We start from the raw sequence: 26,099 nt of genomic DNA, 5'->3' as shown, positions 1-26,099 counted from the left end.
AGGAGGGGTTGTGGAGGGGAGGGGGGGACTTGGGTGAGAGGTAGAAAGATGAATGCCCCCCATCTCCTCCATTTACTGCTTCGTCCTGCATGAAGGCTGTGTGTGCGTTCTCCTTTCTGGTCGCTGCTCTTGTCCCTTGTGCTAATAAGAGAAGTTAAATGGCGATCTGTGCGATGTTCTTTCAGGGTGCTGGCTCAGGGGTTGGTGCTGAATGCGGAAACAAGCAGGTCTGGCACCCTGGGCGCTGTGGCGGAGCTCCGTGAGGACGAGGACGAGGCCTACTTCAGCTCCTATGGACATTACAGCATCCACGAAGAGATGCTGAAGGTCTGAGTTGTGTAAACACACACACACACACACACACACACAGTGACCAGGCCTGCAGGTCTCTTTGCAGTCTTTGGAATAATTTCCCCAGGGCACAGAAATGAAGCCGGGTTCATTGGCGTGCATCTTGGCTAAAAGATTTTCATATAGCTTATAAATGAAAACGATCATCTTCATGTATGAATTAATACTGAGGACGACACAAGCGCTCCAAAGTGACAAATCAGCAGTACGTGCTGATCTCTCATGTGAAGCAGCGCTCATGCCTCTGCATAGCGGAGCTTTAAGTGTGCAAATTAATTTTTACACTCCTGAAGCGCTGAAACCTGAAAGCAAGCTCTGTGTGTGTGTGTGTGTGTGTGTGTGTGAGAGAGAGAGTTCTCCCTCTCCTCAAGTCCTGTTCTACTTACCGCAGTGCTTCCATATCCCTTTGGCTGTCCTGATTGGTGCTAAGCACGGTTAAGTTTTGCGTCATGTTTTTGCGTCAAGCTTTAAAGTCCATCAAAGCGTCAGGAGGGGCCAGGAGCACGTGATGGGGGGCTTTGCAGTAGAATGTTTCACAGGTTGGCATAAAGTGAATTACCTATGACGCAGTCTCTGTGTGTGTGTGTGTGTGTGTGTGTGTGTGTGAGTGTGTAAGAGAGACAGAGAGTGAGAGATGTCATGTAAAAGAGAGTGACATGTTTCATGAGTGTCAGGGTTAAATTTTTAAAACAACTTTTAATTGGCCACAGACAACATTAGCCTGGATTGCTTTTCAAAAAAGCTGAATGATTAAAATCTTCAGTATTTCTTGATCATTTTAGTTTTTCATTTAATTTTGGTTTTGAAAGGGCATTATCTTAAATCTATCTTAAATATCTTAAAGTAATCAGGCATGAAATGCTAACTTTGTTGTGTTGATTGGGATATTTTTAGCCCTTCTCCATTAGCTTGGCTCAACTTAACTCGCTTTTTAAAGTTATTCATTAGGTTTGATTGGCCGGTCCGTGATGTCACTCGGCAAGTCACCAGAGCCACTTCTTCGCCAAATTAATAAAATATATTTTTGAAACCTGGTAATGAGGGAAATGGCTGCACAAAAGCCAGCACTGTGTTGTTTTCATGATAAACGGGGAGCATGGGAGCTAGTTGTACAACTTAATTAGATCAGATTGGATCTCATCTCTCCAGAACATTTTCATCAAATGTACTGATTCAAGTGTCAGTACAATTCATCATAGTTTTCATCCTTATGCATTAGTTGTTATTTAGTTATTGTCTTGTTTTCTTCAGGAAACAAAATCAGAGTTACTATTAGCTTTGCTAATGGAAACAGGAAAAATCGGAAGGGTATATCGGTACTTGGGGACCGCTTAACTTCTGCCAAACTCTATGAACTGAAGGTTCTAAAATCTGTTTCTTGTAATCTTTCAAAGTCAAAAGTCCAGATTCATATCTGTTCTAACATGTATTAAGCCATGTTACTGTATTTCGTATATAGCTTTTCCCTCAGAGCGAAGTTGCTTGGATTTGTGGGCAGATATGATTGGCAGATTAATCAGCGAGTCCTGACCTGACCTCCAGTGTCCTTCCAGTTGTTATTATCCCAGCGTTTTGCTCATAAATGTTCAGGAAACCAACACAGACTGTTGTAACCTGCTGTTATATACCCCTATATGGAAAAAGCTTTACTTGCCTGGATTTACTTATTTTTTAAGTTTGTAGACAACCTTGAATTCAAAGCTTTGTTACAACATAAACATGACTGTAGATTACAAGCAATCCTTGCTTTAATTCAAGAGCAGCTGTGTATTCTATCCACAGGATAAAGTACGCACGGAGAGTTACCGAGACTTCATGTACAGCAACCCTGAAGTGTTCAGAGATAAGGTGAGTCATCCAAGCAAATGAAATTGCGTGTGTACACATTAATGTGTGTTTACATGTATGAGTTAGCCAGTTTAATGTTCACTGAAGCCTGTTAACAGGAATGTGCATTTTCCAGAAAAAGACATTAATAATGCGCCACGGTGTCCGATTTAAAACACATCAGGACTTTATTAGCATGTCTAAATATGGACTGCACAGTCCTGATAACAGACACATGCAATCCACCACCAACCCCATAGCACACGCCCCCTCTGCACAAACCCTTCCAACTAACCGCCCCACCCCCCCACCCTATCCGTCTCTTTTCCATTGCTTTTAGCTGTGGGAAGCAGTGGCCTGTATCATGACCATCCATTATATGGGTCGCTGCTGGTTAGTGCTGTGATGAGGCGGTAGAGGGGGGGAGGAAGGATGTGTTGATGGGAACGTCCATTATCCCTGTCAGGCTGAAGCAGTCGGCAGAGAGTTGAAGCGTCTCCTCCTTCAGTAACCGGTAACAGAACCAAGCAGGATATTCTTGTTGCAGATCAAGCGAGGAGTTGCGTTCTGATGTGTTAGCAATATGTTGGCGACCCTCTGTGAACCCATAAAGACTGCAGGATTGTAACCAGGGAGTTTCCTTAAATAGAGACACAGAGTCACACAGTGTTATACATTTGGGGCATGTAGTCGCTGCGTCCATGTCTCAGTCATTTAACTCAGTTGGTGATGAACAAGAACAAATTAAGTGAAAGCAATGGGAACCTGAAATAGAGGTGATTAAAAAATGCAAAGAGCGAAAAAGCTGAGAGAAAATAAGGGTTTAAACAGCAGTTTGAGCAAGTTCTTTAGAACATGCTTGACATGAATTCATTAAGTAATCCAGATGTTGATGCGGTCTTTGAAGTTGAAACAGCAAGACATCAGCGAAAGAAAAAACCCAACTTTTGTTTCTTTGTTTCTTTTTTTAATAATCGTTTGATTATTAGTAGCCATGTAATGTAATATCAGTTCCTATCTGATTATAGTTTGCCAATAGAAGAGCCTGTTTGACATCACTGTCAAATGTGGTGAAAGTGAGCTCACTTCTGACCACACTGGCCAAAACTGGTGGGTAGTTGTCCTAAAATTCCCTGAAAAGTCTTCAGTTGATCCAAAATGATGCAGTGAGAGTACTGACAGGGACTAGAGAGAGAGAGAGAGCATATTTTGCCCAGGTGAGCATATTACTGCCTTCTCATTATCAGCTCCATGTTAAAAATCCTTCTCCTCACATACAAGGTCTTGAATAATCAGGCCCCACCATATTTTAAAGACCTCATAGTTCCATTTCACCACAATAGAGCACGTTGGTCTCAGAGTGCTGGTTTACTTGTTGTAACGTGGGTATTAAAAAGTAGAATGTGAGGCAGATGCTTCAGCTTTCAGGTCCCTCTTCTGTGAAGGCAGCTGCCAGTTTGAATTCAGGAGACAGACACCTTCTCTACTTTTAAGATTAGGCTTCAAACGTTCCTTTTTGATATAACATTTAGTTCGTTACACTGCTGTAGGCCGAGGCTGCTCAGGGTTCTCATGATGCAATGTTTCTTTTCACACTTTAATCATTAGTTATTATTCATCTCTGGCTCTCTTCCACTGCCTGTCTTTTGTCCTGGTCTCCTCCCCTCACTTTCTACTGGTCACAGCAGATGGCTGTCTCCCTGAGCCTGATTCTGCTGGATGTTTCTTCCTGTTAAAATGGAGTTTCTCCTTCCCTCTGTTGCCAGGTGTTTGCTCATAGGGGGTTGGTTGATTGCTGGGGTTTTCTCTGTATCATTTTAGGGTCTTTACTGTATAATATAAAGCATCTTGAGATGACTGTTGTTGCTGTTTGGCTCTATATGAACAAAATTGAATTGAAAATTTGATGAGGTTAAATGTTAAAACTGACAATTTCAGTAAGTGAGTGTAAAGTCTTTTGTTAAGTTATTACAGAGCCATAGACTGGACGTGGTTGACTTATCTGTTTCCTGGAAGTGTAGAAAAGATTTCTCAGAAATGTGCAAGTGGCATTGCCAGCAAAATATGGCAGCTGTCATTTTAGCAGTTCATGTCTTTATTTCTTCCAGTTATATTTGATTTTTTTCTTTTGTAATAACTTGCACAGGCTAGAATCTTTTATCCTTAAAGCTGTAACATGATTGCGTTTTCCTTCGTGATCTCTGTTGTTATTGTGTTGGATGACTTTTTGGGGTCAGCAGCGCATGGACATGACGAGAATTATGAAGAAATCAATCGTAAACACTGTTAAATGCTCCTGTTTAAGTGTTTGTTTTTGAACCCCGTGACTGTGAAGAACTTTCCATGTTTGTGGGTAATTTGTCATTTTGACTCTGTGCCTCGCATCCTTTAGGTGGTGCTTGATGTGGGCTGTGGCACTGGCATATTATCAATGTTTGCTGCACAAGCTGGGGCCAAAAAGGTTATAGCGGTGGATCAGTCCGAAATCATCTACCAGGCAATGGACATAGTCAGGTGAGACTCTTCCTGTGCTCTCTGTTTCTGTTCAGCTCCACCAAAACACATGAGCTGTCAGCAGAATTTCCTTTGCGGTGCTCACAGCAATGAAAAATTAAATTTTTTACAACTTAAGTGCAAATAGTCAGTCAGTACTAATCAGATTTGGTACAAGCCCCTGTCAGTCATGTGACCCTCACCTCATATCGGCCCCTGTGGAGCCAAGACAGTACGCAGATCTTCTCCCCTTTGTGTGTAGCAGAAGATGGTGAGAGTGGAGGTTTGTGTGACCTCCAGCTACCTTTTATTTGTTTCAGCTGGTTGACTTCAATAGAGCTGCTGTCAGCTGCCTGGCCATAATGTACATAATTTACACCTGTGATCTGACTCGTTCACCCCTCTCCTCTGCAGTATCTCCAGTCTGAAAACTATAGTCACCCCCAACATTGCCCCAATACACAGAGATACACAGATGAACATGCAGATGAACCCCCTGTTGATTCCCTTTTAATAAAGTCCTCGGTCCAATTTCATTTTTTCTGTATTTTTCCTGTATTTTTGCAGCTGATACTCCACAGTGGAGTCCATTTACCTCAACAAGAGCTTCTGCTCTCCTTCCGTCTACCTGCAGCCACTATCATACCCCTGCCTCCTAAATGGTTTTTTGAGTTGGGGGCCATTATGACAGCTATTATTTCCGTTATGTAAGACAGTGCCGTATAAGCAAAACAACAGGGTTTTCTAAGGGAAGAGGACGTTTTAATTTTACAGCCCACTGAATAGCTGTTGGAGTGTGTGTTGGCATGCAGGCTGCATTGCAGGTTTGCCAGCGGTGAGGATTCAGCTAAAGAAAGATGTTGTACATCCTTCAGCACTCTACCCTTTTTTTTCTTCTTTTTTAAAAAAAAAGCATACATCCACACATGTGCACACACGTAAATACAGCAACGCATACAAAAATCCACCCATGGCTTCTTTGGGTTGTGATTTTATTTCTGTGTGCGTGTGTGTGTGTGTATGCACATAGAGCTGGCCCCTGTGTGTGTCCGTCACTTCCTCCTGATGTTAATATCGGGATTGTAATTAAAGTGGCTCCTGTTGGTTGGGCAGGAGCATCCATCTCCTGTTTCCACTCCATCGCCAAAGTTTAAATGAAAAGCTCGATGTGACTTCCTCCCTTCACAGTCACTTCCTTAATAGATACTGTCTAAATACTTTTAGAAAATGGATGGAATTGATGGATTAGCTGATAAGACGTAATTTATTCTGACAATAAAGCGTAAAAATGTGAGACGCTGTTTTTTCTGAGTGAGCAAAGTTAATGGTGGCATGAACTGAAGACATGGATGTTTTTTTTTTAGCAAGTATTTGCCCGTGGTTTGCCCAGAAACTCAGTATTAACGAAAGTAAATCGGGGTGTTTTAGCCACGTTTGGTCTGTGCTATTCTTTAAAAAAATTACTAGGTTCACCATCATGTAAAGCCTCTCTTTTTCCTTTTCCTCACTTCCTCTTTCTCTCTAGCACACACACACACACACACACACACACACACCTACAAAGCTGCGCAGACACGACTCTCTCCCCAGAGTCCTGACATTGTCCTCTAAATTACCCCAATAATGAGATTACAGTGTTTCCTTCTTGTGAAAGGGTGGTGGTGGGCGGGTGGGGTGTAGGGTGTAGGTGGGGGCCATTGCATTCTGGAAGAAGGTGATAGCAGCAGTAGAAGAGCAGCTGAGAGGGGAGAGACAGTTCAAGATAAGGATCGCTGCTACAGAAATGCACTCTGGGCCGCTGTGAGTAATTGTTCTGTCCTCTGTAACATTAGCTGTCATGATAATGGAATATTCACAGAGATTGATGCCCAAACTGGCTGGTCTGAAAGGAAGGATCATTTAAACAGCAGCGCTGATCTCACAGTGCTTACCTGAACCTGACACATCGCCGGCCCACGGGCTGGAAATGCACAGAACAGCGAATATGCCCCTGCACAAACCACGACAAGTTTTGATGTTACTCAAAAAAGGGGAAATAGTCGACCATAGTTTTATTAACTTTAGCTGGTGCTGTTTGTTTTGCATCTGTGATTATGTAAGGGGTCATTGGGGTCTAAGCAAGAATGGTAAAAGAGCGATAAATCTTCCAGATTTATAGCTAATATATGGAATGTGCCTCCACCTGGTCTAGAAGCTTGTATAATAGTAACAGTTATATATTTGTGGTGTCTTCAGCTGTCTGAACTTACAGGGGACTATAATCTATGCCTTAGGGCACTTTTTATATCTGCACTTTGGTTTATTTGATCCAGACCAGACCAGGGAGAACAGATTGTTCCAGTGGTCAAACTTTACACGTTGCAGTTTTCACCGGACTAGTGTGCTTTAACCTGCCATTAACTGCTCTGCAGAGCTATCACGGTACAGGAAAATGGAGTTGTAGTGTGATGTTGCAGATCTTTGTAATGCGGTTTGTGGTCTCTGTTTCAGAATGGTTACAAATCTAATCAAAGTTAACTTGAAGTGACAGTGGGAGTGCTGTGTAATATTAAAATGTGACTCCTCGGGGTTTAATACCATAAAATAAAATATTATAGACAGAATTATTCTTATTTTTTATTTAATTTAAAAATACTAGGAATAACCTTTGCCTTGGTTTTTAGATGCCACGTTGAAGAAGTGCTCACTGACAAACACGTAACAGTTGACTTATTTATTTATTACCAGTTATATTGGTGCAGCGGTAGGAAATATTCTGTCAGCATCAGCAGAAACTTAAAATTTAGATCCGAGGTTTTTCATGCTGTGCAAGGAATTTTTCTTCCCTCAGAATCCTTTTTCCCCTTAATTTCATGAAGATTTAATCTTTAAGACCATTAATTTCGGGATGTTGGGTGTTGTTAGGGTTTCAGAATTCTGTGGAAAATGTTTAATTTGTTTAATGTAGGTTGATATAAAATTAATATTAGACATATGTCTGTGTTTTCTACAGGTCCAACCAGCTGGAGGATAAAATTACGCTGATCAAAGGTCGCATAGAAGATATCAAGCTCCCTGTAGAGAAGGTTGACATCATCATCTCAGAATGGATGGTCAGTACATATTTACACATACATAAATCCACAAGTGACAGTTTGTAACTAGCTGATCTTCATATTCAGTTTCCTTAGGTCTTGACAAAATGCACTAGTTTAATGGAGACTGCCTCTCTGTCTAAGCTCTTGCAGTATGTTTTGGCATTTACTTAGCTACACTAGCAAACCAGACAACAATAGCAGGGAGCACTGTGCTGGGTCTATTTCACTTTGAGGGTGCTATCTACCTGGTTTTTGACCTACTCTTAAATCAGTAATTGGCAATAATCGTACCTTACATGAATAAGTACATGTAAGCTGTATAACTTGCTGTAATCACTCTGAGACAGGGCGATATTGCACAAATGCAAGAAAGCAGTCATATTTATTTGTTAAATTATAAATATCCTACATATATGAGCACGAAAAGCATATCCTGCTAAAAAGTGACTCCAAGATTTCTTACAGTGTTACTGGAGGCCAATGTGATGCCATCCAGAGGAATTATCTCCTTAGACACCATGTTTCTAAGATTTGTGGGTCCATCATAGGTCATAAACTCATTTTCCGCCCGAGAAATGAAACTCTTTTAACAGATCTCTTATAAAAAAATATACTCATAATATGAGGTTAATTTTTGAGTGAGTGTTTACAGGCTAATAAGGATTCAGAATCCAAGGTGGCAGCAGGATGGATTTATGTTTTAAATACGGCTCGGGCAGGCTAAATGCGGCCATGAGCGTCTCTGAATATCTTACCTGGAGCTGGAGGAGCAGTCTTCCTTCGCTGTGATGGCCATTTATCAGACAGATTCTGCTCAGCGATACATGCGGGACAGCCAAAGTTGAATGCACTGCTGAAGTCATACCTAATTCATGAGCATCCCGTATCTGTCCCCCCTCCACTACCTCCTCCATCCACTGTGAAACCCCAGGGTCACAAGCAGGGGTCGCCACGCAGAGCCTTCCTATCCTCTAAAAGGGGAAATTAAAATTCGGTGGCTGACATGCCAGTGGACCGTTGAAGGATAGGGGGCGTAATCTCTGATGACACTGGCTCACAGACTGATAATAAATCTAAGAATTCTCCAGTCACTTCTCATCAGGGCAGCGATGGCAGACATTTCTCAGAGTGGCTTGGACTTGAGAAGCTGCCCTCCGATCTGCCTGTATAAAAAGGAAAAATGACAGTCGTCAAGGGAAGTAGGCTCTGTGGCTAGGGTAAATGGTCTTATATCCAGGTCGTGCCTTAATGTCTGAGAGAGTGTGTGGAGATGTGGTGGATGCATTTTTCATTTGAATTCTTTTATTCACCCACATCTTTAAAAAAAGAAAAAATAATGAAGCTGGCATTACGGTTGGAGGGTTTCACTGTAATACTGTACATGTAATATGCCTCAACAGTTAATCAAGTGAGTTATATTACACCAAGTTACAGGTTTTTATCATAGTTGCTATATTTTCATAGTTATTAATAACTTGAGAGAACACAGTGAATTAATAGTTCAGACCTTTCAAACTGAAGTAACTTGCTGATAGATTCAGATAGATGTCTGTCTTCATATCAGAGATGTTTATTTGATTGCTTAATGGAGTGACCGCTCTTGTGCTGTCTGAGGCTCCTGCTACTGTGTGACGCTGCAGCTGTAATAACAGCCAAACTGACTTCAGCTGATATTTTATCAAATCACAGATTACAGTCATGTATTGTAGTCACATTGTAGACAGATGGCGTGTATTGTTAATCTGACATTGAATTCACCATTGAAAAGCCAGAGAGGGTTGTGTTTTGGGAACTGAGTGAGAAGGAGCTCAAGAACACAAAAAGGTTTCAAAGATTTTTCAAAGCTTTTAGTGAGGTCATTTTGTGCAGCACGAGACTGAGACAGAACAATCACAACTTTAGTGAATTGAGCGACTCAAGAAGACAAGTTAAGATGTTAATGAGTTCAGACTTGTGTTATGTTTGAAGTCAGTTGTAAATGTTACTACTTTTGATGTGATAAGACTAAAGTCTCAACTTCTGTGGAAATGTGACCAGGCCACTTATTCAGAAATGAAGCCCACATGTTGAAATACAGTTAGATTAATGGATAGAAGTGAATATGTAGGTTCTACAAGCGTCATCAGAATCTGTATGTGTTGGGCATTTTTTTGGTAATGCCCTGTTCTGGCAAGGTCTTAATGCCTACCACTGGTGTTGTCTGACCCAACTCAATGCACACACATTAGTGCAGAATAGGCTCTCGAGGTATACTACAGAGAGTGCCCTAATTGGGTCAAAGCAAAGGCAGACATGCACAGGAGGGAATTTAGTAACTAAGAATAGATTAGCAACTAACATCTCTGTAGTGCAGAGAATCTGCAAGCTTTTTGTTCTTTCCTGTGGTGTGTTGTTTTTATTCAACAAAAGTTGAATAAAAAGATCAGAATTAAAAACAGAGTAGTAGCGTAGAGCAGCCACACCACAGTAAGTTTCTGTGGCACGCTCTAATTGTAATTTGTAGACTAAATAGGCTTATAAATGCAAGCTTTGTAGATCAAGAGAACGTATTGTGGTTGATGTGGCAGGAAAGGAACCATGACTGGCTCTGTCATATTTGAATAACCTCAAAACATGTTTTTCCTAACCTGGATTTTGTGATGATGAATTCTACATTAAAAGAAAAGATTTGTCTATTTTTATCTATCTGAAGCATATTTAATGAAAGAGCTTTACTAAGCTAAAGTTAAAGTTTGAGTAATTATGGTTGAAGAGAGACAAAGTTATGTCCAGCTGTTAGAGTTTATCAAGCAGATAGTGGTTGCAGGGCTAATAGACGGAGATGGGTGATGAATGTGGAGTATCTGTAGTGGTGGTGGTGGTGAAGGGGGCAAATGAGTGCCTTGTCTACTGTGGCAGTGTTTGAAAGACTGCCCTCAGCAACACCACTGTCATTTCATAACTCAGAGCATTGATCGGTCGTGTTTGTCCGCACACCAAAAAACAAACAGTGCCGAGCAGATAAGAGACCAGTGAGCTGATGGGGGGGAGGAGAGCTGAGTTTCTCTAAGGCTAAGTGAAGATTGTCAGTCAGAGATCAATCAAAGATGGTGATTGATAGTGTTTAATGGCACAGACATGCAGACTTGTAAGGAGACAGGAGAGTTGGCTTTAACAAACTTTTCTTATATAATACTTGAGTCTTAAAATTCGTATTTAAATCTTCATATTAGTGATAAACCATAACAAGGATAATTTTGTTCTATGATCTGCATTTGTCTGCCAGTATATGCGACAGTGTGAAAGTCATGAACTCTCTTCTTCTGGTTATAAACATCAGGGCTCGCAAAATCGCTAGCCCGACGTCCCGGGGCTGGCGATTTTTCCAGTCGGGCTACCAAGATCTATCTCTGCCCTGCCCGTCGGGCTGTTAGAGGAAGGAAAAATATATGTCAATGCTTTTGCATTCTTTCGGAAATGTAGCTGGGTAATTATGTCATTGGCATCGGTGAGCCACTGTCAATATGTGACACATTGAAATCGCGTTTGAATTTGCGCTTGTTTTTTGCTTTCACTTTGCAATCGCGCAAACTGTGTATAGAGAGCGACAGCACTGATTGGTGAGTGACGATAATTTGTGCACCAGTTCCTCTGACATCGTCTTATCAATTGTTAGCTTACTATGCAAACATGACAAGTGAAATCTCCCGCAGCAAGCTTAAACATGTGAGAGGTTGATCACGCAGAGAATCGCTGAGCGTTACGTGAGTGCGTGTGTAAAAGCAGCAGGATATATATTTTAGTTCTGCTGAGCCAAATAAGACAGGTCAGGGTGAAGAAGTGACAGCCAAAGAAAAGCTTACCACAAAACGGAAAAGTTATGACAAATCAGACTATAAGGCAAAAAGAAAGTGCAGCTTTATGGTTTCATGGACAAAAGAATTTCTGTGGCTGCAATATGACGAGCTAAATAACCAGGTCTACACATAAGTGGTCCGCATGTGCGCATTCGCTGTCAAAATAAAAAACGCGCACAAGATAAGAAGTTGCAACGCGTGTTTGCATACATAAGATTTTCAGGAGGAGGACAGACATTTGTTTAGAACTCATAAAGATGTCGAAGAAGCTCCTTTAAGCAATTACTGTGATGTTCCTCCACCTCCAAAGAAATGTCAGAAGGAGTCCAAACCACAAAAGAAGCACGTATTCACGGAAAAGTGGTTGCAGGAGGTGAGCTGGCTTCAAACAAATGATGAACGCACAGAGATTTGGTGCAGAATGTGCCGTGAAAATCCCACTCTAGCGGACAAAAACAGCCTTTTATATGGATGCAAACGTGCGTTGCAACTTCTTATCTGGTGCTTGTCTTTTATTTTGACAGCGAATGCGCACATGCGGACCACTTATGTGCACCCGTGTAAATAACATAATGTTCTGCCGGCTGTGTTGTTGGTTTTCCCTTGATTTCTGAGTCGACAAGCGCCTTTGTTACTGGGACCAGTAATTTTAAGAAAGGCCCCCATTAGAGCCCATGAGAAATGCAAGAAATACATTATTGCTCAGTCTGCAATATCTTTCCCAGAACAAACACCAATTGCAAATAACATACTAAAAATAAACCTGAAAAATCTGTTTAGAACAGCGTACTATGTTGCAAAGAGTGAACTACCACTGGCACAATTTAGCAGTCTTTGCAAACTTCAAAAAGCAAATGGCCTAGATCTTGGTTCCACTTGCCTCTTACCCGTGACTAAAGGGGAAATTTCAAATTCAGGATCTGACACAGACTGATTCATGTTCTACACAGTTCTTACAAGTTCATAGAAATTTCTGTTCAATTAGAACCAAGTATTTGAGTTGATGATTGTAATTTTTATACAATGTTATAATTTGTGTTTCAACAGTTTTTTGATTAATGTTTTGTTTCCGTTACAATATTATACTTTAATGTATAATTTTGTAAAGGAAACAAAACAGGAAACAAAACATCAATCAAAAATTTACTCTCTTTTTATTCGGGCTACTTAAATTTATTTTGGGCTACCAAAAACTGAAGAGTCCCTGCCCGAAGGGCTACCAGGGATTTTGAAATTTTGCGAGCCCTGAACATGTTTCATACAAGAACCTACCGTGATGGCTCTTACAGTCGCTGGTATATATGGTCTGTTAGAAGTGGTATGTAAAGGTCTCCTCTTTATATTAATAAATGAGGAACACATTCAAAATAGACTTTACAGTCTCTGACCAGGAGTGATTACTCGTTATGTGCAGGATACAAACAATAAGTGCATCTGCTTTAGTTAGATTGTGTTTCTGTGATTGAGACTTAAAGGATGAGATGACCACATTTTGGGAAATCAGTTGATTGCTATTAACTCATTTGAATAAATTCTACCAACTTTTTCCGGTCTAAACAATAATCAGGTCTGAGTCGCTGTGTGTGGTGGGGGTAAAGTCAAATTAAAGGCAGTTCTTCCTCTTTAGCCTCATTATCAGTGCTGGCAGCCTCACCTGCCCAAGAAAAGGGTGGTAGTCATCAGTCATCCTGTCCTTTAGTCTGTCAGTCAGTCCCAGACACACACTTACACAAAAACACAACAGGAACACACACAGACACTCACAGAAGGACTGAGATGCAGCAAAATAGTCACACGCACAAACAAGCAGACACACACAACAGTGTAAGTGGCACAGGTGTGTTCGCGCTCTAATGAGGATTTATTGGCCGCGCTTACTTCCACAAGACCTTCAAATACTTCACTGTTTTTCAGCCAGCTGTAAAAACCAAAAACTTCTGCTCCTTGTTATATAACAGACCATTGGTGGTGTGGCGATGTCTACACGCTCATAAAAGTTACTGCTTGCTGCTGCAAAAACATGCCAACTAGTTTTCTTTACTGTAAATTATGTCCTCAGTAGGGTCACGATAATAGAGTTTCAAACTCGATAACAATACCTGGGAAAGTGTGTGATGCTGTTTTAAGTCGTCTGATGTAATGCAAAAACAAGATTTACATGATTTCTAAGATTGTTTCAGATACACACACTGGTTTTGCTTATTTGTAGTTATTCCAACCTGAAACAATCTTAGAGTAATGTTAATGTTTTTTTCATTACATCTGACATTATAGATTATATTATAGTATATTATATAACAATAATAATATATTATATTAAAAAATACTGCTGATTTGGTAAAGATTCTCTTCTCAGCAGCTGATAGCAACTGATAAAACTGAAGTTAAAAGTATTGTATTGTATTGTATGTCTTGTATTATACATTAAAAACACTAAACTTTAAAATATTTTGCAAACTTAATAAAACAGTTTTAGTTGGTTGTGTGAAACTCTTACCGCCATCTAAAAACCTAATTGATTTCATTTCTAATACAGCCTCTAATAACCTTGTACCTGCACTGCAAATACACTATCTTCCATCTCTATCTCTCATTTGCATATCTTTAAATGGAAATTATACTGCATTCGCCAAGCATTAACACCCTAAAAATCTATTACAGGGATTTGTGTGTGTGATATGTTGATGATAATTCAGTGTCATCCAATCCTGGATGGTACAGAAGAGGCTCATTGATGTAGAGGTGCTGCCTTGAGTGTTCAGTGAAGCATGGACCTATCCCCCCACACATGCATTCATTCATGCACACCATCTCCTTTATTTTGCCTTGGCCCTCCTGGGACTGGAAGCGATGATGATCTGCAGTAATTGAGGAAAACGTGTTGTGAGTGCAGAAGGAGAGAGGAGGTACTGAGGAGCGGAGGAAAGTGTAAATTGCTGATGCAGATTTTGTACCAAAATTCCTCATGCTAGCAATAACAGAAAGCAACTCAATCTCCAAAGGGTTGATAGGCATAAAATGTGTAGCTATTAGATACAAAGTTTTCAATATGTCTTCACCAAGTACATACATGAAGACACAGTAATTACAAAAGTTTTCTTTGTAGAGTTTCTAAAGAATACTTATGCTTAAGAGATAATAACCCAGTGAAATATCTAAATATCTAATCTATTCTTGACAGATGTAAAACGGAAAAAAAGGAAAAAAGAAATACATATTTTTTTCCTTTATGTAGATATATCTATGTATCTATATATATATCTATATATATGTGTGTGTGTGTGTGTGTGTGTGTCGATATGTATATATATAGATGTGTGTGTATTATTCCACTTAGGGCGATTGTGTTTTATATGCTAATTTGGTTAATGGGTATAAGCTGCTCCGGCCCATTCTCATTAGGTTTTCATTAGTCTCTTTTATGGAAATGCACAGTGACTATAGTGTCGAGTATCCAAACAGGCTGTCTGAAAGGAAGTCAAGGGAGCTGTTTCCTCGCACTTAGCTTGCCTGTCTGTGGTACTGAGCCCTTCAGACAGGTGGATCAATATGTGGAAATGGTATAAAAAAAAAGCTAGTAAGTCACTCTAGTGGTGAGATTTAATCTTGTTTTTCTTAACACAAGTCAATACATATAAAGTGCAGTTCAAAAAATGAAGAGGGGACAGATAAAGTCTTTCTTGGTTTACTTTTCATGGAACTATTAAAAAAACAAAACAACTCAGGCTCATCCCTCTATTCTTATTCACTGGCATTGATTAACCAACTTGTCAGGGACAGTGTATACAGCTGGTAAAATAAGTACTGAACATGATACCATTTTCTAAGTAAATATATTGCTAATGTTGCCATTGACATGAACTTCTTACCAGATGTCGGTAACAACCCATCCAATCTACAAATGCAAAGAAATCAAAACATAGATGTCCATAAATTAGGTTATATTTAAGTTGTGTGTAATGATGAAATATGAACCAGGGAAAATGTATTGAACATATGAAGAAAGGGGGTGCAAAAAGACATGGAAAGTCATAACACCAGCATAAATCTATCAGAAATTAGAAAGCAATCCTGCCACTTAGTGCAAATTAATATCAGCTGTTTCAGTCCCATCTGATGGCCTATAAAAAGGTGTCTCATTACCAAGATGTCACATAAGAAACACCTCACGAGGTCTCTCATGACCTTTACAACCTTATTGTTGCAAAACATACTAATGACACTGGTTACAGAAGAATTTCAAAACTACTGAAGGTTCCAGTGAGCACTTTTGCCACTATCATCCGGAAGTGGAAAGAACATAATTTCACCATGAACCGTCCACGACCAGGTGCTCCCACACGATTTTAGACAGAGGAGTAGAAAGAACAATCAGAACAGTTGTCTAAGAGCCAAGGATCACTTGTGGAGAGCTACAGAAACAAGACTGAAGACTGGATTGCTAAAGAAAAAACACGTTGAAGCACATTTAAAGTTTACTGAAGAACATTTAGACAAACCTGTGAAATACTGGGAGACTATAGTCTGGTCAGATGAGACCAAAATTGGATGCTCTTTGGATGCTGTAATACACACCATGTTAGTTGGAGGTGGGAACATAATGGTGAGGGGCTCTTTTTCAGCATACGGCACTGGCAAGCTTCATTTAATTGAAGAAAGAATAATTGGAAAAGTGTACAGAGACATTCTTGATAAAAAAAAAGAAAAGAAATTGCTGCCATCTACCAGGATGATAAAGACGGGTGGACTTTTCAGCTACACACTGATCCCAAAAACACATTCCAGGAAACTCTCAGTTGCTTTCAAAGAAAGAAAAAGCTGATAGAATGGCCCTGCCAATCACCAGATAATAATAATAATAATAATAATAATAATAATAATAATAATAATAATAATAACTTTATTTAAAAAGTGCTTTCAAACAAAGTGCTGTACAGCTATTTGAAACTAAAAACATAAATAAATAAAAGCGATACATAGCAATACAAATAAAAAACACAATACAAGTTAAAAACAATAAGAATTTAAAAACTAGAAGTCATAGAATTAAGACATGTAAGATAGGTTGAACAAATGTGTTCAACTTCAACTTAGTTTTAAAAACCTCCACAGAGCATTCCTGCCTAATATCTTGAGGGAGGTTGTTCCACAGAAACGGGGCACGAAAAGAAAAAGCATGCTCTCCAGTTGTCTCTTTTTCTGGCTCTAGGAACCTTTAGAAGGCCAGAGTCCTAAGATCGTAGAGCACGGGATGGAACATAAAGGTGTAAAAGGTCGGAGAGGTATGAAGGTGCCAACCCATTTAAAGCCTTATAGGTGAGCAGCAGGACCTTAAAATCTGCTGGAACCTGACAAGATAGCCAATGAAGAGCTCTCAGTACAGGGGTAATGTGCTCAAATTTCCCAGTTCTTGTTAAAATGCGAGCAGCTGCATTTTGCACAATCTTTAGACCTCTAAAACTTTCCCGGAGCATTACAATAATCAATACGTGAAGACACAAATGCATGGACAAGAACCTCTGTATTGTCGCTTGACAAAACTTGTCTTATTTTGGCTATGTTCCTCAAATGATAAAAGCCGGTCTTTGTTATCTCTTTTACATGAGACTCGAAGGAGAGCACCATGTCGAACCACACGCCCAAGTTTTTTTTTACCTTGTCCCTGCAATTTATGACATTGTCATCAATTTTCAAGATGAAATTTTGGGACAAGTACTGAAATTTTTGTGGTCCAATGACCATCAACTCTGTCTTATCAGTATTTAGGAGCAAGAAATTATCCGATAACCAGCCCTTAATTGCACATAGACAAGGTTCTAGTTTAGAGGCTTCAGCACAATTTCCAATGGTTAGAGGAACATAAAGCTGCAGGTCATCAGTGTAAGAATGAAAGGTTACATTAAAAGAACGTAAAAGAAGACCAAGAGGCAGCAGATACATAGAAAACAGCAATACATAGAAAATAGCAATAAACGACAAAAGAGCAAAACGGGACAGGCAAAAAAAACAAACAAAACCCCCCCAAAAAAAACCCCAATCCAGCAATAGAAAACAGAACCTTCAGGATTTGAAGACTGTGGAAGAAATCACACCTGAGCAATGCATGCAACTACTTTCTCCAGGTGTTTTAAAGCTGTCATTGCCAACAAAGGCTTTTTGTAGCACTTTTAAAAAATATATTTACTTAGAAAATTGGAGATGTGTTCAATACTCATTTTATGTGCTGTAAATAAAGATAATAGAACTTTGGCTGTAAAAGAAAACTTGTTTTGAGATCATGTCAATTTCATCTGTTTTTAGTACAGAGATGGTCTCCAGCCTGGTATGTAAACCGTGAGGTAACTGAAAGAAAATGAGAAGCAGCTGAATAGGAAAGAACATGCATAGATTCCAGTCGTGATACATATTAACATGCGTGCTTAGTATAAAAGTATGAAATGCAGTTGCCTAAATTTTTTAACCACAGTCACACAGACCTAATGCAGCATTAATTTGTGTGTGTAAAATAATGGATGTAGCTTCCAGATACAAAAAAACCCAACAAAACTAACCAAATGTGAAGTGTCTAAAGCCTGTATTCAATCTGAAGGCCACCAGATGGCATTAGCTGTGGTTACAAAACAAATTTGGGTACTATAGAAGTCTACGAGAAAACAGCTTTCTGACTTTACCACTGTAAACACTTTTCTGCTACGTTTATGGTCTCAGTCACTCGCTTTTGGTTATTGAATAAAAAATTAAGACCATTCTGTAAGTCTTGGTCATCGGTCACCTCAAGACGCTTTATATTGTAAGGTAAAGACCCTACAATATTACAGAGACACCCCCCCCCCCCCCCCAATAATTAGACGGCCTCCCATTAGCAAGCACTTGGTGACAGTGGGAAGGAAAAACTCCCTTTTAATAGGAAGAAACCTCCAACAGAACTAGGCTCAGGGAGCAGCAGCCACTTGCTGCAACCAGTTGGAGGTAAAGTGAGGGAAGTCATGTCATTACAAATTATACAGACAATATGTTACACCTACACCTAGAGTGAAGCATTTCCAGAAAGAAGTGAAATGCCGTCATTTGTACTTGGTGTGGATACACTGCTCTGTCATCACAAACAGAGGCGAATCGTGTTGCTCTTGGAGCTATTAAATCCTGACCAATTGTTACCACTGTAATCTAGGAAAGAGAGAATGTTTCAGAGTTGGTTGACTCTGTACAGTGTTTGTTAGAGCTGTGAAAACAAGAGAAACAGCATTTACTGCAAGATTACTAGCTATTGCATTAGCTTTTTGAGCAAGCTGCAGCCTATTAAAAGTCACTTAACTGAGGCATTATCCTTACTTAGTGGACCAGGGACATGTAGTTACTTCTCTGGGAAGGTAAACGCTAAGTTAGTGTGAAGATTACAGTGAATAATCTTCACTGACTGGCTTTTAACTTGTTATAGGCCCATCGTATGCTGCATAATACAATTTTATTGTCTCACTAATAGCCCGGGATAACTTTTAACACATGTTCACCGATGGCTTCTTGTTGCTTAAAGTTTTCTTGTTAGGCAAACCTAAATACTGAAGCCTTATTGTCCTGTGTGAACTGAAATAGACCAGTGTCTCCATGTATTTTTTATTATTTGGTCATTAACATTGCAGATGTATAAGTTAGGGAGGTGTGGTAGTTGATGTTGGAAGGACATGCAAAGCGGCCGGCGGTGTGGCAGTGGTGTTGGTGTGGGGGTCAGTAATTTTGGAGCATTGTTGATAAAAAAACAAGGTGTGACTGCTTTCAGGCATCTCTCTCTTATGTCCTCCTTCCTTCAAGTGAACCAGTGTCCCGTGAAATTGGGCTCTAAATTATAAGACTAGTGTGCTCTGTGCAAGGGGTTTAAAAACGACTCGCTCTGCAGCTAAGGACATTGGCTGGACCACAACAGTCAGCAAACAGGCGATCCGCAGGCCTGACTTTGGTTTGAGACTGGTGTAGTGTTGATAAAGGGAAACAATCTCTCTGTTTATCTCCTTGTGGAGGATGTGACGGTTATATCTGTTTCATCGCTGTCATCATTATCAGCGTCGGCCCATGACAGAGATGGTGACGATTTTGGAGTTCCAGTTATAAATCAGAGCTGTTTCCCTGTTTGTCTTTTCCCCCCTCTCCTCCCTCCAGCGAGAGATTGTCTTTATTTGAATAATAAGGCTCTTATCTCAGTGAGTTGCTATTGTGCTGGCCACTGCATTTCCTCAGTATCACTCTGTCTTCTTCCCCTCTGTTTTGTCCTTAATCATACATGCCTACCAACCCACACACACACACACCGCTCATTCACTTTTTATCTTCTGTCCTGGACCTCACCTCTCCTTGTCCCTCTTTCCCTCCACTGAAGGTAATATAGAGATACTGGATTCTTAAACATAAATCAGTCTGTTTTTTCCAGAAGTTTTTCCATCATATTGAGTTCACACTACAGATTTAATCAGCTGTCTCGCTTGTAGAGGACTCTTCACTATAGTGCTAGCAAGCCATTTCTGAAATATTAAACTGCCCATCAGTTAAATCACAGCACAACTGAACTTGGTAAAAGACAAACTCAGGCATGTAAGCCTTAAAATGTTGAGCTTAAAATACAGATCTGAAAGCAGTCATGGGCGTCTTCATTCCTGAGAAAGTCAGTCAATGCTTTGACAGCTTTGAAAAGACTGCTGTGGATCATCAGTTACAGGATGTGCATGTAATGATTTGTCTCTGCCTCAACATCCCAGATGGAGATGTAACCTCCCCATATGTTTGAACCCGCCCAAATCATATGCTGAAAAATAACATACCGAAGTGGCCAGGCTTTTCTGATTGGTTGATGCTTTGGTTGGACTGGCAGTAGGTGGAAAAGGCCATTTGTCAGCAGTATCTGCCGCTCAGGTCGAAGCCAACAAGATGTGGACAAAAATCTATTTCAGCATTAATGGAATAATACCACGGTTAATGTGCCACCTACTGGAGCAGAACACAAGGTCAACCCGAGGTCAAATCCATGGATGCTGGGTTGCAGATATCCCTTGATTCACAGTCATGGCCATGTCAGATTAAAAAAAATAACCCTGCCTTGAACTCTTTGAGAAACATGTTCTAACCTCTTTTTTTGTTCATTAACCCCTAACTCTAACTTTAAGATGTCGGGATAGTGATGTTTATTTCCTCTCCTCCTAGGGTTACTTCTTGCTGTTTGAATCCATGTTGGACTCTGTCCTGTATGCCAGAGACCTCTACTTGGCTGACGGGGGCTCGGGTACGTCACATCTTCTGTTGTGTTAAGTCATCATTACAAGATCAAGACAGCAGAAAGGATGGTTACGTCACAGCCAGTTGTTAGGCTAATGATAGGATTACATTGAGAAATGTTCTTCAGAGAAATGGGAGTGCATGCGAATGTGTTAATCACTCAAAACTGAGTGTGTGTGTGTGTAACTTTGTAATTCCTGTTTCAGAATGAGACCAAAGGGATGCAATTGAATTCACAGGCCAGTTTAATTTTACTGTGGACGTATCTGTGTCAGCCAGTTAATGGAAGTCATCAGTGGCTATTATATTAACAGGGATTGTTTGGATTGGTTTCCTTCTATTTTTTACTTATGTCAGATGGTACACATTGATGCAGAGTTTGGCCTCTAAACTTTCTATTTTTGCCTCAGTAGCAACTTGGTTAGGTGTTTTTAGGATATTTGGGTGAAAATGATTGGACCTTATAATGGAAACTACAGCTTGACACACATGGAAAGACCTCTCTCTCAGGTCACCCCATCCCTGCCAAAGTCCCAATTTAATGACATGTGCCAAATGTGAGGGAGCTATAGAACGGTTCCACCACAGTGCCTTTAGTGGCTCTTGGGGAAATGAGAGCGAGGTCTCACATGCACACACATGCACACACATGTACACACACAGAGGGACAGCCAGAATGCGTATAGAGACAGATCTTTTAGTGAGAGAAATCAGACAAGTGAACGTTTGAAGTACGTGAAGCAAAGCTTAAAGGTCAAGATAGCGTATGGTTCATCATGAGCCTTTCAACTCTTATGGTCATAGCACAAGCTGCTCTCATTGCCTCTACTGAACCATCGCTCCACCAGAACTGCAGAATGTCAAATGAAAACACTCAAAAACAAGAAAAACATCTGACAGCAACATGGACTTAAAGCAGTGGAGCACTTGAGTGTCTGTCTGTAATGTCATCAACAGGATATAAAATCCAAAGTTAACCTGAGGTACCCTCATTTAGATTGCTTGCATGTAACAGCAGCGTGATTAAGTGACTTTTGTTTTCCCATAAATGTACTTCTCATAGTTCATTATCTTCTACACTCACCTACAGACAGCTCAATCAAGTTATTGCATGTTACTTTTGACAAAGTAATTCCAGCAGCATGTTCCTCCCTGCTCCCATTGTGGCTTCACTATTCCCAAAGGAGTTTTTAGGAGTTGATTGCTCAGATATAATAATAATGAATAATAAAACACGCTAGGAGGGACAAATGATGGTAATTATTTTTGTGTTACAAAAGTAATTCATGCTTTTTCATTTTTGGCTCTCTCAGATATGTTTGATTTGATAAACTACAGTCTGATCAACCTGGACAAGATTGTGAGCTAATGATTTACTCGGCTTTCTGCCTTTATCAAGCCGGGTTAACGGTTCTTTACCCGAAAACTGTAAATGAAGTCAGCAGAAGATTGCTAATAAATGGCTAATTTGGTATGCAGGGTGCCAGACACTAAAAAGAAGTTAGTTACCTGTGACAGTAATATGAGTGGAGCCTTCCCTCTGTGGTAAACATCCCCAAGGCAGTATTTGTGCAAATAAACACAGCAAATATTCTGTATACGTACAGCTAGACAGTACCTTAAGTTGTTCAAATCTACCAGTGTTTGGCAATAGCAAAGTTGTTGTGTCACCTTAAATTGATCAACTTCTGTTCTCGAGTTTGTTTTAAGATTTTCAGTGTGTGTGCACGTCTTAGCTGAGTTATTAGTCCAGCCCTGCAGCACTGCTGCTGTATGTGTGTTTAAGCTACATTAGAAGAGAGTTACAGCAGCTCTCTCATTCTCCCCACTACATTAACCTCCCCTTCATCCTTAAATGTGTCCCTGCTTGCCTGGCGCAGCACAGCGTCCAGGGAAAAGGGATCTGTTTTGTCCCATGCTCCCTCCCACACCGTCTCTCCCTCATTCACAGCCGACCAATGGGGGAGATGGTGAGAGAAGGAGAGAGAGGTGGGGGGGTAGGCATGGAGGGGGCATGAGAAATGGGCTGCGAGCAGTGAGTCGAGAAGGACGCAGATGTCAAAGCCATGAATCTGGGGACGCCCCCCCCCCCCCCCCGGCACGTTTCTTTTTCAGCTATTCCACAATACCCCCTCCTTTGCCCATTCATCTCTCAGTCTTCATTTCTTTTTCAGTCTTTCTCTCAGACCATCAGTCCAGATTCTGCCCAATCAGCACCTCTCGCCTCACCTGGCCCTAACTCGCTTCAGTAATCAGAGTAAAATGAAGTGACAAGTCCAATGTTTACGTGCCTATGTGTTGGTGAAAATGTGTGCGCACAGTCATTAGGTATAGTGACACTCACAGGGTCACAGGCAGGCTTCAGCTAATAATGAGAAGCCAAGAGATACCCATCACTGAGCTGTCACTATCCATTCACGCATTTTATAGCCTGGTGGGTCGAAGGTCATGTGAGACACAAACACATATGCCAGCAACAATGATTCAAATGTGATCATTTTAAATCTATAAATATCTTCTGTGCAAAAGTTTATGATATGCTTCACAGGAAAAACAAGGCCAGGTTTGTCACATTACACGTATATTACAATTAAACAATCCATTGCTTATAATATTTTATTCTTTACCCTTTCCTTTATTACATAAAGTACTTGATAAATTGATTTTGTTTCATGTTGTTTTTATGTTAAAAAAATCTCAAAATATTGTCCTTTTTCCATCTTTTCCAAGTGCTGCTTCATTCTAGGGTTTTGCATATCAGGACATAATAAAAAAAAAATATTGTCATTACAGGTTCTAAAATGAGATACATCCTGAGATGAACAGCAGCACAGGATATTGCGTGATTGTTGCGGTTACCCTGTTTCATCCAAGTTCAGCTGTCTGACAGATGGCTTCACATTTAACACTAGTACTGGTATACAGTGGAGTTCATGGTCTAGTCACTGATGCGTAGCTCCTGTGGCTGCAAACAAGCCCAAACCATTACCCCTCCACCACCATGCTTGACAGTGGTATGAGGTGTTTGTGTTGATATGCTGTGTTTGGTTTTCCCCAAATGTGGCGCTGTGCATTTTGGCCAAACATCGTCACTTCGATCTTGTCTGTTCAAAGGACTTTGTTCCTGAAATCTTGTGGTTTGTTCAGATGCAAACCTAAGCTGTGCTACCATGTAGTTTTCAGAGAGAAGAGAAGTTTCTCTAAGAATTGTTTGACCTTGGTGGGATGTCCACTCATGGCAAGAGAGGAACACATCTTGAATGTTTTTCAGTTGTGAATAATCTTTCTCACTATAAAACGATGGACTTGAAATTGTTTGTAAATGGCCTTATAGCCCCATTTGCTTCTCTAAGATCATTGCACTACATTTTTCCTCCTTAGCATTGTGTTGAATACTTGAGACGTACAAACCGAAAAACACCAAAAGTTTGCTTTCAAAGAGCTGCTCACACTTAATCAAGTGCATTTGGTTAGCGGCACCTCTCCATATAGAAATGATTCCTATAGAAATTGTGAAATTATAATAATAAAAATGGATTGGATTTTATAGCGCTTTTCAAGGCACCCAAAGCGCTTTACAATTCCACTATTCATTCACACACTGGTGGAGGCAAGCTACGGTTGTTGCCACAGCTACCCTGGGGCAGACTGACAGAAGCAAGGCTGCCATATCGTGCCATCGGCCCCTCTGGCCAACACCAGTAGGCGGTAGGGTAAAGTGTCTTGCCCAAGGACACAACGACCAGGACAGAGAGCCCGGGGAACGAACCGGCGGTTACAGATGCGCTTCCCAACCCCCTGCGCTTCCCAACCCCCTGAGCCACGGTCGTCCCAATAAAGAATACGTAATGTGATTCATGTTTTGCAGTCCATCTGAAGTCGTATTTATCTGATTTTAAGACATGTTAAGAACCAGATTATTTTTTATTATGTTGTGATATATAAAACCTTAGAACTCAAAGAGTTTCTTTTTCCTGTGATTGTTCGTCATATGAATTTTTTTAATCACTTTGTTTTTGTTGCAGAGGAGAAATAAGCTACATGAAGATAATGTTAGTGTGACGTTTGTGTCCTAGGACGTGTGTTTGTGTGTCTGTGCGTGTGTGTCCCCTTGGCAAAGTCTAGTGCTGGACATGCCTACTGTAGCAGGGATTACCTCAAAGGTGACTTTGAGTACTTTGGCAGGCATTAATATGTCTGTCTGTGGAACAGCTATCCTGTACCAAAAACTCTTTACGGGTATATAGTTGACATCAAAACAAACCCCAGAGTATGACGATGGTTGTGATGTAAGAATGTATGTCCATCATGGCTTGAGTCACAAGGTGGTCTCTAGTTAGGTACGAAACATTGTTTATTTTTTGGCTGTTTGTTATAGATGTCTTTAGCACAGGGGCTGATACTTGCATTACTAGTAGCAGGAGTAGTTTTATATCCTCATGAGTGTTTTAAACTCTAGTTTAGGCCTTAGGCCTCAGTGTTGACTAATGTTGCTTCACAGTAGGAACAGCAATGGCTTCAAGCATCTCAGCTCTAACTTAATCACCAAGCATATTAGTCATCCAAAGAAATTTATTCAGATGTGAAAATACAATGACAAGACATTAACTCATGTTTAATGCTCATTTTGTGATGCAGATAGTTCATTTGATAGACAGTGTTATATAATTATAATACATCTTATAAGAGTTTTTTTCCTATGAGGTGGCAGGATATTGTAAAAAATTGGAAAATAATTTAAAAAATGTGCTTATTTTTATCAGTAATTATTTTGTGTCAGTTAAAGTTTTGGGGTCATACCACAATCTTAAATTGCCTCAAAAGGCTACCATTTCATATGTTTCTGTAACAATCCTCAATCTGCTTTTCCACAAGTACTGAATCAGTCGTAGTCTGGGATCACACCAATTTTAGTTTTTTCTCCCTCATTCTTTATCACACAGCATAGTTATCAGTGTTGCTGCTGAATGAGAGAGAGAGGGAGAGAGAGCAGGCAAGTGCAGGCAGAGTAACACTATTATTGATGCTGTGGAGCTTTCATTAGCACCTAAAGTAATGAAAGGGATAATGGACAGAAGGAAGTTGTTGGTTGTGTTTTTTTGTCTTTGTGTCTGCTTGAAGGGGAAATGAGTTAACTATTTTTTTCCTCTTCTTTTGTAAAGTAATTTGTGCAGTAGAGAAACTTGGCTCATTAAAACTTGGACTGTCAGGAGAGTGTCTCAAATCTCAAGTCTTTTTGGTTGCTCATGCTTCA

The 26,099-nt window shown here is 40.3% G+C and overlaps 1 protein-coding gene across 1 annotated transcript in view; it reads left to right on the top strand.

Moving 5' to 3' along the window:
• Positions 1–26,099, top strand: part of prmt3 (protein arginine methyltransferase 3) — a 57,385-nt gene that overhangs the window by 4,930 nt on the left and 26,356 nt on the right. The window contains exons 7-11 of the mRNA XM_006793770.3: positions 186–327; positions 2,134–2,199; positions 4,571–4,692; positions 7,664–7,763; positions 20,774–20,852. Of these exons, the coding sequence (XP_006793833.2) occupies positions 186–327; positions 2,134–2,199; positions 4,571–4,692; positions 7,664–7,763; positions 20,774–20,852 (509 nt within the window). The remainder of the gene's footprint in view (positions 1–185; positions 328–2,133; positions 2,200–4,570; positions 4,693–7,663; positions 7,764–20,773; positions 20,853–26,099) is intronic.

Source organism: Neolamprologus brichardi, chromosome 1 (genome assembly GCF_056152115.1).
Source record: "Neolamprologus brichardi isolate AB-2024 chromosome 1, ASM5615211v1, whole genome shotgun sequence".
Taxonomy (NCBI): Eukaryota; Metazoa; Chordata; class Actinopteri; order Cichliformes; family Cichlidae; genus Neolamprologus; species Neolamprologus brichardi.
Note: the sequence above shows the minus strand (reverse complement) of the source record. Positions and strands in the feature narration are given on the sequence as shown.